This window comes from Melanotaenia boesemani, chromosome 4 (genome assembly GCF_017639745.1).
Source record: "Melanotaenia boesemani isolate fMelBoe1 chromosome 4, fMelBoe1.pri, whole genome shotgun sequence".
NCBI classification, from domain to species: domain Eukaryota; kingdom Metazoa; phylum Chordata; class Actinopteri; order Atheriniformes; family Melanotaeniidae; genus Melanotaenia; species Melanotaenia boesemani.
This window is the reverse complement of record NC_055685.1, coordinates 23,046,715-23,062,187: the sequence shown is the minus strand read 5'-3', so window position 1 is coordinate 23,062,187 and position 15,473 is coordinate 23,046,715. Positions and strand designations below refer to the sequence as shown.

Sequence of the window (15,473 nt, the reverse complement as noted above, 5' to 3'; positions counted from 1 at the left end):
GTAGACTTGTTTATATATATATATATTTTTTTAATTACCTACGTGTATGACCCAGTAAGTTTCCTATAATTTGCACATAATTTATGCTTTAGTTGTCTGGCTACTTTTACTCTTTGACTGCTTACCTACAGCATACCTACTTTTTTTTTTTTTTTTTTTTTTTGGGTGTTTGCTTTAATTTTCAATGCATTTATTTATTTGGTTTGTTTATTCTTGCATGTGTAATTTTTTTCTTTACCCTCTATTATTTTCAACTTTAGCAAAAGTTCACAAAACAGAACCTGACCATGTTCAACAACACAAACTCAAGTGGAGTCATTCACCTTATCATTGCCTTCTTAGCATCAATTTTACATTGTTTTGATCTAACTTCTTAAAAATGTTTGCTCATGTACATAGGGGAAAAAAAGTCTGGCAAGAACATACAGCATGAAGCTTTGGGCTTTCATGATGCAGGGTTCTGACCGTAGCAAAGTTCAGCTATGTGTTTTAAATGTAACAATCTCTCTGTACAGTGCAATCATAAATTTAGCTGGAAACCTGACCTTGTCTAGAGGAACAGATCAGGTCCAAGATATACAAATTCCTGCCAATATGTTTGAAACACATCTCTCAACCGATCAAGGCAGATAGTTACCTTTCCGGAGCTTGGTTCTGAAGGTATTCAATCTGTTGGTTTACCATTCCTTCCTCCCTTCCTTCCTCCCTTCCCTGGACTGAATGGATTTGGATTAACTGGATTTTAATCAGACTCAAATGAATCATATTGAATTGGACTGTGTCTGTAAAAGTGCCTTTGGTGGGTACTTTGTTGTAAAGTGGTGTTATACAAATACACCAAAGCTAAACTAAATCCAGTTGAAGTGAACTGAAGTAAATTTAATAGTCTGTATATCATTGTCAAAGAACTATGAAAACCATTTTTATTCCTTTGCTATGAAACTAAAAATACTAGTAATTTTCTGTTTATATATATATATATATATATATATATATATATATATTTAATTAAAAATGGAAAAATAATTGGTGGAGGGGAAAGAACTGTATCAGACTGCACCAAACATAATCGACTTTAAAAATGTATCATCCCTAAATTATATAATGTATCTAGATATGTGTCAAATAGGGGAGAGATAATCATCAAAGGAATAATTATTAACAAATAAAAGGCAAAAAAGTGTTTTTTTTTTTAACACTCTCTTAGTCCTGAAATTCACAACTCGTTGAATTTATTTATACCAAAACAAGACGACTTCGTCATTTTATTCAGTTAAATACAAACAAATGAATTATTATGAATAATTGTAGTTAATTACATTCTGGTGGAGTCTTATCTGTCTGTGAGAGTTCTGGTGGACTATCATCAGGTGAACTACACATCACCTTAAACTCAGCTGAGACTTTCTTAAGCACGCGACTGTACGTGTGTGTTAGGGTACAGTTTCATTATCGTGGTGAGCAATAAGGAGCCGCCGGTTACCTCAGGCCGGCGACTACACTGACAGGATCACATCTGAACTTTGATCTGAGGCAGCTTTTAAAAGCTGAACTGCTTAGATCAGTTGTGGCTCAGACCAGCACCAACGAGGAAGACACTTCTCGAACTCTTCTTCAGGTACCCACTTAACATCGTCACCCTGTTGACGTGGGCGTCGGTGGTAGGAGGGGGTTTCCAGCCGGACTTATGGCAATAACCATTCAAGCAGAAATATCTGCTCTACCTGGACGCTTCAATTTGAACATAACTAGCGACAGGGGCTCTCATGCTAGTTAGCCTGGCAGTCATGTCATCCTCCAGTTGAACACTCGTCTAAAGTCAATTCCAAGGCGAGGAACAACGGGGTTAGTTTACTGAACGACGTCAGTTGTGTTACATTTAGCCAGTAACTGTTAGCTAGCGTAAAGTTATAATTTGCGAGCTAATTAACGTATTTGCCTGGAAGCTAATATAGTAAATTATAGCATCTGCGACACCAGCAAATTGTTTCTAATGCTTTGTACGAGCCCACAAAACGTTACGTGTAATTTAGCTCGTAGCTAATCACAGGCTAGCTATCTACAGAGTACGGCTAACTCTCGATCAGGATGTAACGAGTTAAAGTCACAGGCTGTCAAAATTGGCAAGATGTTCGTGTCGAAACCTATGTAGTGGATTTATCCCCTTGTTTGCAGCTGAGCAACTTCCGTTTGCTGTTTGCCTATCTGCATGTATTCGCAAATATGTCCAAATGTGATGCAATCTACTCATAAACGTCGTGTGCCAATCAACGTCGTACAGCTCTCTTGATTGAGTTTTTACTGCTGATCCATGTTATATACACGGCATTTCTAATCGTTTTTAAAAATTGTTTACCGTGTAATTTGACTTGGAATTGTTTTCCTCAAGTAGTCAGGTCCATTGCCGGATTTAAGTTTATTTCAAAAAGAGAAGAAAAACATAGCCTATCAGTACCTACCTACCTACTTACTTACTTACTTACTTACTTACTTACTTACTTACTTACTTACTTACTTATAATTAAAACAGCACAAACTGGACAGAATTCCTGGAAGGCTTTATATTATCATACACAATGTTTGGACTGGGAAATGCAGATGCTACATTATTGTTTATTTTTTACTTGATAAATCAGGAACATAGGTTCATAGAAATCAAAATGAACTGCAGTTATAGTCCATAGTGGCAGTCAGATAATTATTATGGTCTTACGCAACGTGGGGAAGTTTCAAGAATTTGATGGTACTGTCAAAGTGTAAAATAAAGAATCAGAACCAATCAAAACAACATAGTAGTCCATAAAAAAGTTAGTTTTAATGCAACGTATATCATCTGTGGTATACAGGATAAAACTTATTAACAGCTGTTTTTCTGTAGCATTCCAAGAATATGGCCTTATTTATCTTACTTCTTAAAAAGCTTAAACAATGAGGTCCCTCCTCAGTGACCATGTGCTCTTTCTCTCTCTCTCTCTCCTTCAGACTTGGATATGCTGCACCAGATGGAGAGGGAATTGGCAGATGATGATCCAGGAGTATTAACATGTGATACATCTTGCATATCTGACTCTTCTCAGTCTCAGCCCACAGCAAGCAGCATATCAGAATATGAATTCTCCTGCCACTGTTGCTACGACATTTTGGTCAACCCCACGACTCTGACCTGTGGCCATAATTTCTGCCGCCACTGTCTGGCTCTGTGGTGGGAGTCATCACACAAGAACGAATGCCCAGAGTGCCGGGAGAAGTGGGAAGGCTTTCCTAAAATCAACATACTGCTGAGGTATGCATCTCACAGCCGTGCTGTATCAGTGGTTGAATGTTTGATCCCCCACCCCACCACCCCCCGCCTTCTTCTTTTAGTCTACTCCCTTGTTTTTCATGCATAGTCGGTAAAAGAGTCCTACTGACAAACTCCAAAAAACATGGGGTGGGCATCACTTACTCTAGACTTGATATTAGTGCCATCTTTGTGATACTTGAGGGTTGGTACACAATGGAGCTTTAGGTGTTGGGAAATAAAACCTCTTTTTTTCTATTTAGAGGGGAAAAAAATCCTTTGAATATAAGTTTTACAAAATTGCTGCACTGTCATTTGTTCAAGTAAAACACTCAAAAACTGGCACTCAAAATCTGCATACAGAAATACACCGTAATGACTAATCTGATTTTGTGTTTTTTTTTTTTTATATGAATAAAAATAGTCATTCAGCTTCCTTTATAATTGTAATTAAGATTTATGATCATTTGAAGTTGTGCAAAAATATCTTGAACTCATCTAGTAGAGCTTTGCTTTCCATTCTGGGTTGTTGCTCCAGTGTACAGTAATTATTTAAACAAGTAAAGTTTATTTGTATAGCACCTTTCACAGACAGTCGTAACAAAATGCTTTACAGAGAAAATAGCTGATAAAAATTCACAACCATAAAACCACTCTGGTGGCTTGTCTAACAAACTGGGGGGAAAAAAGAGCATAACAAAAGGGTATATGCTACTAGGTATCCTTGTGCTAGTCTTTCAGTTTTCAGCAAAATGTCATTTTGTGGAAAAGCAGAAGCAAATAGATGCTCATACAGTCTTACAAGTTCTAGGATGATTTCTCAGTGGTATAGAGATTAGAAAAAAAAACAGGGATAAGGTGCTGGAAATATCTGCTTTTTGTGCTAAAAAGCATTCTAGTGTGAAAGGGAAGTACTCTTGAGTGTTTTCACTTGCAAAGCTGGGACATTTTATTAATGAGTTCTAGATCTTGTTTACACACACCCACACACTGCACGATGGAGACTCGCTGGTCATATCTTTCTCGATATACTTAAATCCTGCTGCTGTGCATTGGAAAGGCAGCCCATTGTGAATTCGCACATGAAAGCACACAAGTCAGTGTAAAAAATTAAGCATTTTAAACTCGTGTACACCTGTACAATGGTATTAGGTAGGTTTTTTTAAAAAAACAAAAACAGTCCCAATCCAGCTCACTGCTTTGAAAATAGTTTTTTTGTTATTAACATTTTAACACATATGCACATTTATATACACTGGGCAGGCATATGCTGGTGAACAGAGGAAGCAGAAGATTGGTTGCTGAGTTATGGCAAACACATTATATGGGCATGATAATTTAGGAAGATGCACTAACTGATAACACCCAATAATTATGGGTGTCTGCATGATCATTTCCAAGTCATTGTGTTTTTGTCAGTCTCATAGTTAAGACTCCAAAATGTGTTTGTGAATATCCTCAAGCTGAAAATGAGACCAAAATATTTGGAAAAAGCTGTATTTATAACATAAGTCTAACACACATAGACCAGATCTACAATGAAGTTCATGATTGTGCTGGACTGACAGCTTCAACCTGGTGGTGCATAGTTATATGGGGACCCCCCCCCCCCCCCCCCCCCCCCCCCCCCCCATATCCTGATCCAGAAATGCATCAACATAAGGCCTTCCTTCTGCATGCCTGCTGCAGAGATTAGTTCTAAGGTTTGCTCAGAATTAAAAGCGTGTATGGATAGTAGGGGTTAGTGGTGGATGGGTGCATGTATAAATCAACAGAAACACAGTGGCTCGCCATTGCAGTTTAAGAATACACTGCATGTGAAACACTGATTTGCACGTGAATAGAGTCTAAATAAACAAAATATTTCTACAAGCTACCAAAATAATCTTATAGGCTTATGGTCTTTTTTTCTTGGAAGTTTAGAGACTAGAATTTACATTCATTGTAACAAACCCAGATCATCTTCACACCAAGATTTTTGACACAACAAGCTCATGCCGATTGACAATACATGACATCAGGTTTAAACAGGGTTAAAATGTTGCACCAATGCTTCTGAAAACACAGAGTCAACAGCCAAAGAAGGTGAAAAGTAGAGCCAGTAAAATTCTATTGACATTAAGTGAATATGTTTTATTGGGATTTACATCTACGAACAGCAACACACCGAAGCCCTAAAGTTTCTTATGTGGGGAGAAACTAGCTAACAGCAGCATGAAGCCAGCCCATCTCCCGCTGTGTTTTCAGGAGGAAATTGGCAGAATTCAGGTCATCACAACACATGATCTAAAAAGCCTCGACCACATCACCAAACACTATGGAGACTTTTTCTGTGGTGCCTTTGCTCATAGGTAAGGCAGGAAAAAAAACAGCAAGACAAAAAATAGACAAATAAGAACTTCTAAAACAGGAAAAAAAAAGTCCATTCGACATTCCTCCTCATCTCATTACTGTAATACTTGACTGGACTAGCTAGATTTAGTTGTAGTCAATCACTGCAGACCAGTGATCCTAATAAATCAGATTTATTTTTGGAAATGAAGTAGCAATGTGGGACAGTTATGAGCGGCTCGGAACGTCGCCTGTCTTCTGAAAACTATCATAACATTATTTATATGAACTGCGTAAAGAATAAAGTAAAGAATAAAGTTACCAACGTGTCTGATTTAAGGGTCCAAAGTCACCATGATCACTGCCTCATCCAAGGTGTAACAGCAGAATCTCTCCATGTCTCAGCCCAGCATAAAGTACATCTTCATCAGGTTTTGTAAATTAGACATTTTTCTGTTTCCCTAATGAAAGGCAAAAACATAAATACATTTCAAGTGTCACGTTCCAACATTTCACAGTATCTCCCAAATTAGTAAATTTACTCTCAGCAGCAGGGCAGGTCCTTGTCTCTTTGTCCATTAGCAATAACTAGCATAATAATTATGACTTATTGCGCCATGTTAAGCTTGACAGCAACATGGAAATGCAGAATTTAGTGTCAGATTGACAACTTTTCACTGAAACATACCCTGCTGTTGTTGGCAATAAAATCTGTTAATATTCTTGACCCACTTATGTCCAACGTCCCCGTCTTCTGCCCCTCTGTTAATTTTTTCACAGCTGAAGTTTTCCACTGCTGTCAGAGCAACCAAGAACTTCACATGTCCTCCCAGATTTCCTTGACATTAAGAAATTAGCAGTATGAAGCAGAAAATGACCCAGTTTGCTTCAGAATTACTTATAATAATAAAAATAATAATAATAATAAATCTTTATTTGTATAGCACTTTTAAAAAACAAGGTTTACAAAGTGCTGAAAAGCACACAACAAAGTAAGGTAATAAAATCAAAGAAAAGACTCATGCATGAGTACATTTTGAAAATAAATAAAGTAAATAAAAATGTTATTAAAAAGCCAGTTGATAAAAGTGTGTTTTAAGAAGTGACTTGAGGCTGGCACCATCAGTATCATCTTTTATCTCCTCAGGCAGGTCGTCCCAGAGTCGAGGGGCTCGGACCGAAAAAGCTCGGTCACCTCTGGTCTTGAGTTTCAACTCTAACACAGCTAAAAGGGACCTGCCTGAGGGTCTAAGGCTGCGGGGAGGCTCGTAGGGTGTCAGTAAATCTGTAATGTAGCTGGGTGCCAGCCCTAAACATGCTTTAAAAGCAATCAGTAAAACTTTAAAATCAATTCTAAAGGGAGCCAGTGCAGCGAGGCTAAAACAGGTGTAATATGTTGTCTTCTGCTAAAACCAGTGAGAAGCCGAGCTGCTGCGTTTTCAACAAGTTGGAGGCGAGAGAGGGATTTATTGTCAAGATCGGAGAGGAGGGAGTTGTAGTAGTCGAGTCTGGAGAAAATGAGTGCATTGATAACTTTTTCTAAATCAGGCTGGGAGAGGACAGGTCTGATTTTACTGATGGTGCGGAGGTGAAGGAAACAGGACTGGGTGACTTTTTTGATGTGAAGATGAAAATTAAGATTGGAATCAAATATGACACCTAGGTTTATGGCAGAGGGGGCGATGTTAGAAGAGAGAGGACCGAGACTGTCTTCAATATGGGCAGTGGAGCGAGGAGGGTTGATTAAAATAATTTCAGATTTAGAACTGTTGGGTTGTAGAAAGTTTCGTGCCATCCAACTGTTCACATCGTTGAAACACTAACTCAGCAGCTAGGTCTCCAGCGTCCCCTGGTCTCAGCGGGAGGTATATCTATGACAGACACACAAGGGCCGCTCCACCACTGCCAGGAAAAATGACAGACGGTCTACTTGTGGTACTTGCTCGGATTAGTCTATACCACTTATTCCAGTTCAGGGTTGCAGGAAAGCTGAAGCCTACTCCAGCATTTGGCAGGTGAGAGGCAGGGTACACTCTGGACAAGTCGCCAGTCTATTGCAGGGTCTACACAAATCCAAACAACCATTCACACTCACTCCTAGTGTGAGTGTGACCATTAGAGTGACCAGTTAATCTAACAGGCATGTCTTTAGACTTTGAACACGTCCTGTTCTGCAAAAATTTGGAGGTAAAAACAACAGGACATTTGCCATAGTTATGTGCCTGCACATGATAATGTTTGTATATGACTACAATTGTGCAATATTGCTGAGCCATTGAATTTTTATGAGCAGACTAATATTCTTTGCAAGCACATCAGTTATTTTAAGCCGCGAATAATCTTTTGCCAAGAATAACTTAATCTGAGAAAACAAAAATAACAAGCCAGCTAAAAGCCTTTTTTTAAACTTGACTGGGTGTTTAGTCTCTATTCAGTTTGCTATCTGCAACATTCTGGAAACAGAAATGCATTTACTGTTAGTAATAGCTAGAACATACTACATTAATTACACCTTTTTACCTTCTTTTTCAGTGCTCAACAATTATAAACAGAGGCTTTTCAAACAAACAAACATCCACTGCATCAAACAGATCATAACCAAATACCCACACAATTTCCTCAGCATGGCTGCAGGACTGTTGCAGCTCTGATCCTCTGACACAGTGTGCATCAAAACAGTTTGAGCTACTATTAATTGCTATTATCAATGGAAAAGTCAAGGAACACCATCGTTACCTTTGCCACATGTTTTCTTGGTAATATTGTGTAAATTGCTCTTATATGCTACTATAATCCTTTTTTTTTTTTTTTTAGGGATGCAACTGACAAGCTTTTCCGTGAGGTTGTACAGCGAAGGAGAGCAGAAATCCAGGCAAATCCCAAAATATCCCGGAGCTTGCTGGCTTTCCAGAGGTACTAATCTGTGGTAAACTATTTTTAAATTAAACTGAAAGTTGTGTCAGTGTAGTATTGACTTAATAATAATAATAATAATAATAATAAATGACAGTACCATACACTGAATTCCTTTGGCTTTCTCAGCCTTATAGCAGAAATAAAATTTGTTTGGGGCTGTGAATTTAATCAAGACTTAAAAAGAAATATTTTATATAAAACTTAACAGTAATGACTTTATCTTTGCTTAATTACCTGAAGGCTGATCTGTGTTTAAGTGTTTTATCCCTTTTGTGATTTAAAGCATTTTGCTCTTCCTTCTCTCAGGTATGGAGACAACTTGGGTAGATCTCGGACAAACCAGCATAAAGGAGCAGGCTTCTTCTTCTCGGGGGTCCTGACCGCACTTACATGTGTGGCTGTAAGTATGCAACAGTAAAAAAGAAGAACTTAAGGATTATAATGTGTGGTGTAACAGCAACTAAATGTTTGGCAACACACACTACTTGCTTACTAGCTTACTATCTTGCTGTGTGCCTTTTCATCTTCTTTTAAATATAAAAATGATAAAACCAAGCAGCCTTTTTGACGTGCCTTTTAGGTGCCATTACCAGAAGTTATCATGAGTGTTTTTAGGTTCGTTAAGTCAGAAAAGTAACTTATTTTATTGGGCACAGCACAAGTTAGTGGGAACACAGCTGGTTTAGCCAAACCTGACTTTGACATAGTGGCTTGTTGTTACTTAAAATGATTGTTTTTATACAGTTTTTGGTATTATTGATATGTGATATTTATATTTTCGGCAGCTACGATGTCAGGTTGTGTCAGGATACTGTACCACAGAATTATGTACTACTATGAGGTTACTACAGTTGTGACGTGGGTTCAGTTGTTCTCCTGCTATCAATAGAACATGTTTGTTTTGTCCATGTGGCATTTGGGAGCAATGTCATTGTGTGCTTTGCCACGTGGCAGTAAATTTTAGTTTGTGTGTGAGTGTGTGTTGCTGGTAGTGTGGAAATAGATTACAGCATAGTTTTTTTTTTTTTTTTTTTTTTTTTTTTTTTTTTTTTTGACCCAGTCTCACAAATGATATTTATTCAAGTAATTTCAGGGGAACTCAGCCCGTTCCTGTGTGCAGAACATCTGTTTATTTTTCTTCTGCTCCCATTATTTGTATTTGGTTGGGTATGTTTTAGATTGGCCTCCTGTGTGTTTGTTTTGTTTGTGGACAGGTTGTTACCAAAACCTCTGCCCAGTGTTTCTTATCAGAAATTGAATTTTAACAAGATTATAGATGCTGTTCACTTCACTCGGTGGTGGTTCATGTTGTTAGGGAGAGACAAATGAATAACGCTTAATAAAACTCTGTTCCTGTGATGGGAAATTATTCGTTGTTACTAGTGATGCGCGGGTCGGGTTTTTTCCGACCCGCGGGTCCCGCTCTTTTAAAAAAATTGGACCGCACCAAACCTCCCCGCACCTCCGCTTCTATTTTTTTAACCCGACCCGACCCGCCCCGCCCCATTAAAACACATGTTATGATATTGACGAATGCTTTTATTTAGTCTGAGAAAGGTGCATATGGTCTCCTAAATTGGCACTGGAAACTGGCAACACAAAATGTATTTTCATTTGAACGTTAAGCCTATAAACATAAATAGGCAAATAAATAAAGTGTTTTAAAGCGTTTAAGTGTTATAAAGCACATAGCCAATGCTGCTGCTGTTGTCTGCACTGATTACCTCGTTGAATCTGTCCCAAACCTGTGATTTAGCCATTTGACCCTCTTTCTTCTTTTTAAGGACGTAAACTCCCGAACGAATGTTATTCAACACTTCTTCTTCCATCTTTTGTTGCTTGTCTGCTTGGCGCTTTCTGCACCTGCGTAGCCTACTATGCGCCTACGTGGACATTACGTTACAAAACGTGACCTGTGTTTAAATAACTGATAAATATTTTGTCTTACATATTATAGTAACAAAATGTAGACACTGATTAAGGTCTTTATTTTCAGTTTGACAAAAAATAAAATTAATAGATAGAACTAGATATTTCAGAATAGTAAACCACACCAACCCACCCCGCAGCGAAGCGAAAATTCTTTGACCCGCCCCAACCCGAACCGCGGGTAACCCGTGGGACATAAAGCCTTAGCGAATGAGTCTCATGTCAAACAAATGGTCACCTCCTGGTCACCTCCTGGTTATGAAAGTGATGGATCAGGGAACGTATAGAACAGTAAGAATTTCAGGTGAAGGTCTCGGCATACACAGAGTTATCAGTAACCATGTCATCAGCTATCTTTGCGTTCTTCTATCTGGTACACACCGACCTGGCTCTCTACTGTCTCGATTAAAAGTGAGACATCTTTCCAATGATGACAACAATCACATCTTAGAGCATGTCATTTATCCAGAGTAGAAAATTATTACTGTTCACTTTACATCTCAGTAAAACACATTGTATGAACCAGGGAACAAGGGAAGTTGGCTTCCGAATGTATTTTGTAAAAATCACAGACATCGAGCATCAGTTGCATTAATATTTCTATGAAAAATAATAAAGTGACTCCCCCTAACCTGCTGACACAGTTTCACACCTTATTTCCAGGAGTATGAGCAGTGTGTATATCGACTCATTTATGCAGTTTTTTCTTTTGTACTTTATTCATACATAAGATTGATGACAAATTTGCACTGGCCTGATTTACCAAACTGGACTACAAGTTTATGTAGGAATATTGTAAAAGAAAGCTTCACAGATCTGGCAGATCAGGCTCAGAAAGTTAAAATATTTTTACCATCATGCCTGCATTAACATTGCCACTCAAACTTACACACAGGCACTTTGCTGTGGATGTTTTGCATTGTAATTAGAAAAGACTCAAAGCTCACAGTTTACAAAATGCAAATGTCTGAGATAACAAACAGAATAGCTTTACCGTGTTGTTTAATTTGACAAAGCAACAAAGGCAAAGCAACCAAAGTTACGGGTCAGAGAGCACACTGTCAGCCACATCCAGCATCTTCCACTATTTTACAAAGATGCAGTCGATGCATCTCACAGTTCCTGCTTTGTTAACTATTAAATTAGTTTAAATAGTTGTGCATGATGTAAAAATGTCATGCAGACTGGTCATACTTTTGGAATATTTATTTGTAAATTGCTATAATTAATTTTCTGGTGGCTCCGTTGTCAAATTATCAGATGATACAATTTTAAGTTAGATTAAACCATAGTTGATACTTGCTGACAAGCAGTAAGTATGATGAAACTGAGAAGGTGATGCAGTTGCAGGTTTAGTCAACACAAGAAAAAGACTTTTAGAATGTACCAAACTCCTCTGGGATCTAGTGCTTTCTGGCCAGTTGCTTGGCTGCACTCTGTAATGGCTGTGTGCTTCCAGGTGATGGTGCTGGTGTATCATTGGGGCAGCGGCGTGGTGGAACAACATGACCTGTTGATCAGTAAACCTGTGTCTCACTGGACTCCGGAGGAGGTCTTGTCCTGGCTGGAACACCTGGGTCCATGGACTGAGGTTTACAGAGGACCCTTCAAACAGGAGAACGTTAATGGAAGGTTCTTACCATCTTTTTTTTTTTTTTTTAAATAAAGTTTATTTTGATTTTATCCTGATATTTAAACATAAACACCATCAGTCCTGGAAAACAAAACCCAGACTTGGCCAAGCTTTACTGGTTTAATGGCTGGATTTCTAAATTGAACACAAACATTAGATCACTCCTGCTGTGTCTCGTCTGATAGTATGCTGTTAATTTTCATGATTCAGGTTGCTGCTGATCCTGGGGGATGAGGAGCTGTTAAAACCACCTTACAGCATAGAGAATCAGGCCCACAGGCGAGCTGTGTTGGCTGAACTGGACAGAATTAAAGCTCTGGGGGTCAAACCTCCGCAGAGTCTCTGGGAATACAAAGTAAGGATTGTATTTGTATTTTTTCCCCAGTGTTAGTTTTTATTTGCTAGTGTCCTGTACTTGTGAACTACTATAAATGAGTTTAAATGTACATCTCTTTCTTCTACTACTAACGAATAGACTTGATTATTTAATAATTTAGTGTTCAACCACAGTTCCTTCATTTATACTTCAGTATTAAGATTCTAAGAGCTTAGTTTCCTGCTTGTATGTTTGTTTAACTTTTCATGCATTTAAATGTCTTCCAGGCGGCTAATGCAGGAAAGTCTCTGTTCTTGCTGTATGCACTGAAGCGCTCCCCTCGCCTCACAATCTTTTATTTGTATTTATTTGACTATTCTGAGACCTTCCTTCCCTTCCTGCACACCTGCTGTCCAAGCATCACACATGTAAACAAGTCGGAGAGCAGATACCTGAACACCCAGGTAACACTGGAAACCAAACTCCCAGCGGGCAGAACTTCAGTAAATCCAGTAAATTGTTATTTAAACAATCATGTGCCTGCTGCTAATGATTATACTGGAATAGCATTACAAGCAGGACGATGGATGCATGATCATTCTTAATTTAAGCTCTGTGGATTCCAGTTTTTATATGACGACGTAATTAAGGATCCTCCTGTTAACTATATTTTATTGTTGCATGCAACACCTGTTTCAGTGATTTTTTTTTTTCGTGTGTGTGTTTTAGTTGCAGCCAAGTTGGCAACAGTGGGCGGAGTTCCTTGTGAAATACTGTGTGCTTCCATACCAGCTGATAGCAGAATTTGCTTGGGACTGGTTGTCTGTCCACTACTGGACATCCCGCTTCATTATAGTCAATGCCATGCTGCTCTCTGTGCTGGAGGGTTGTGCTCTATGGAGGCTCTGGACAACAGCCAGGATCAGGTACACACAAAGAGAGAGCTGGCTGCTTTCTTTTCTGCTCTTTTGTTCTTTGTTTTCACAGAAACACTATTTCTAATGCTGCAAATAAACCACATGTGATGGCATACATTACACACCAGTACTCTAATCTATGAAATCCACTTATTTGCAGGACTCTGCCACAAAAGATGTGGAATCACTTGTGGAAGATGCTCTCTCAGGGATTTGCCTTCGCCCTCCTGTGGCCTTTTGTCCCACAGTTTGTGTGCAACTGCCTCTTCTACTGGGCTCTTTACTTCAGTCCTATCATTAATATAGACCTGGTGGTTCAACAGTTGATGCATCCTGAAACACAGGCGCTGTGACGGACAGCATGTAGTCAGTGCCTAATCTATAATGAACAGTTCACAGCAAACAATATAATCTGAAGCCCAGTTGCTGAAGAGAAGGGTTCATTTTCAGCAATAAATTCAGATGAGACTGGTTTTGTTTGCTGTTGGAAAGGAAGTTTTTTTCACTTCTTGTCTATTCTTTCTTTTTGCTGGATGGTTACAGTGTGGACCAACAGAGATAATGAGCTGTTGTAATAGGTGAGAGACATGCCTGTAGTGTTTATGACTTGGATTGATCACTGTTGTTGTCTCAGTTTCCACAGTATATTTACAAATTGCAATGCCTAAATGATCCAAGGGGCAGTCATGCAATCATAAGTCATGATTAAACACTGGTGGTCTTAGAGATCGGCCTTATATGCTGCTGCTGTTAGCTCTGTAACACCGACATGGCTTTTGTTCAAAGAAAAGTGAGTATAAAGCTACCGAAAATTAAACAAACGTTATGTTAAAAGTTGACTTTATCAAATGGTTTTTGTTATGTAATCCACAATAAGAGAATGAACAGCTGATTGAGAAGTGACCAGTTTTAAGTCCACATCTTAAGTGTGAGTGTGATCTCAGAGATACAGAGCTATTTGAAAATTAACTCTGCGGTTTGGTAAAATGACCGAAATGAGGTAAAATTGAGGTTTGGAGTTCAGCAGCTGTTTGTAACCCTCAGGCTATAGTGCCTGTTTTAAGAGACAGCCTTGTTGAAGAAATGTTCATCAATGTCACTCCAGGAGATTCGACACTCGGATTAGAAAAATAAAGGAAAATTAAGGTTCTTAAAAAAAATTTGTAGAGATGGTTATACAGATTGATTATTTTTATTTTTATGATTTTCTTTCAAGGCTTTTTCTTTCTTGTACTGCTGACAAATAGTGTTGCACATCTTTTTGTTTGTTTTTTACAGTTCAGAAACTTTTGTTGTACTATATTTTCCATTTCTTCAGTGGACCAAGCAATTTAAGATTAGTTTTGCATTGTTAATTTGCACTTAAAAATAATACACTGTGATGTTCTGTGTTCTATAATGACAAAATAAAGTTTCTTTATTCTTTTTTTTATATTTAAATGACATTACGCTGTTGGATTTATTCTTATAATGTGGGAAATGGGTGGACAGTTAAATATTATTTTTAATTTTTTTTTTCAGAATGGTATGTATATTTGAAATACAATTTAGAGACGAAAACAAAGTTTCCACATATTTTTTTCTATTAGCAATAGTCTTCCTCGAGTTTTCTGACTTGTTAATTTAGCCAATAATTAAGGGTGTGCTACTCTACAGTAACTATCATATACACAATATTGAAATGTTTTGTAATGCATCATTCATGTTCTTGCATTTATTTATGCATTGAGTAAGATCTGCAGTATTCATTCTTTACTTAAGACAATGCATCTTTTTCCATTCAATAAAAATTGGGCACTCTTGAGATTTATCTGGTGTTTCAAGTTTTATGTAAATAAAGTTTTATGGATTGATTTTAAAACTACCGCCCCTAGCGTTTAAAGATCGTCGTTGCAGCTAAGCCCGTCGTCATGTGTAGGGACTGTCAGAAAGGACTATATACGCAAAAAGAATCAAACATGCTTACTTACAAAAAAGTCAAAACATTACTATTCACATCTATTTGATTAAGCTTAAGTGTCAGTCCAGTTAGGACATTAATTATATTTTAATTATAGCTCATTGTTAAAATGTTTAACTCATTGCACGCTTTTAACCCCCCTCAGCACTTTACGACCTCTCCCTTGCGCCTTTGTTGCGGAAGTGAAAAGT

The 15,473-nt window shown here is 38.0% G+C and overlaps 1 protein-coding gene across 2 annotated transcripts; it reads left to right on the top strand.

The window, feature by feature from the left end:
* Nucleotides 1-1,465: 1,465 nt before the first annotated feature.
* Nucleotides 1,466-14,753, top strand: LOC121637950 (bifunctional apoptosis regulator-like). Of its 2 annotated transcripts, none has more exons than XM_041982321.1 (9): nucleotides 1,466-1,618; nucleotides 2,983-3,283; nucleotides 8,426-8,524; nucleotides 8,834-8,927; nucleotides 11,916-12,088; nucleotides 12,300-12,444; nucleotides 12,693-12,869; nucleotides 13,135-13,331; nucleotides 13,483-14,753. In XM_041982321.1, the coding sequence occupies exons 2-9, from the start codon at nucleotides 2,991-2,993 to the stop codon at nucleotides 13,673-13,675; spliced, it is 1,371 nt and encodes a 456-aa protein (XP_041838255.1). In that variant the 5' UTR covers nucleotides 1,466-1,618; nucleotides 2,983-2,990; the 3' UTR covers nucleotides 13,676-14,753. The 2 variants fall into 2 exon arrangements, with proteins under 2 accessions (XP_041838255.1, XP_041838254.1); XM_041982320.1 differs by lacking the exon at nucleotides 1,466-1,618 and adding an exon at nucleotides 1,636-1,845.
* Nucleotides 14,754-15,473: the final 720 nt, after the last annotated feature.

Excerpts from the sequence above, each read along its gene's own strand:
- LOC121637950 (XM_041982321.1), top strand. The coding sequence starts at position 2,991 with ATGCTGCACCAGATGGAGAGGGAATTGGCAGATGATGATCCAGGAGTA. Across the intron at positions 8,928-11,915 it reads CCGCACTTACATGTGTGGCT|GTGATGGTGCTGGTGTATCA; the intron begins GTAAGTATGCAA and ends GTGTGCTTCCAG. Across the intron at positions 12,870-13,134 it reads GCAGATACCTGAACACCCAG|TTGCAGCCAAGTTGGCAACA; the intron begins GTAACACTGGAA and ends TGTGTGTTTTAG.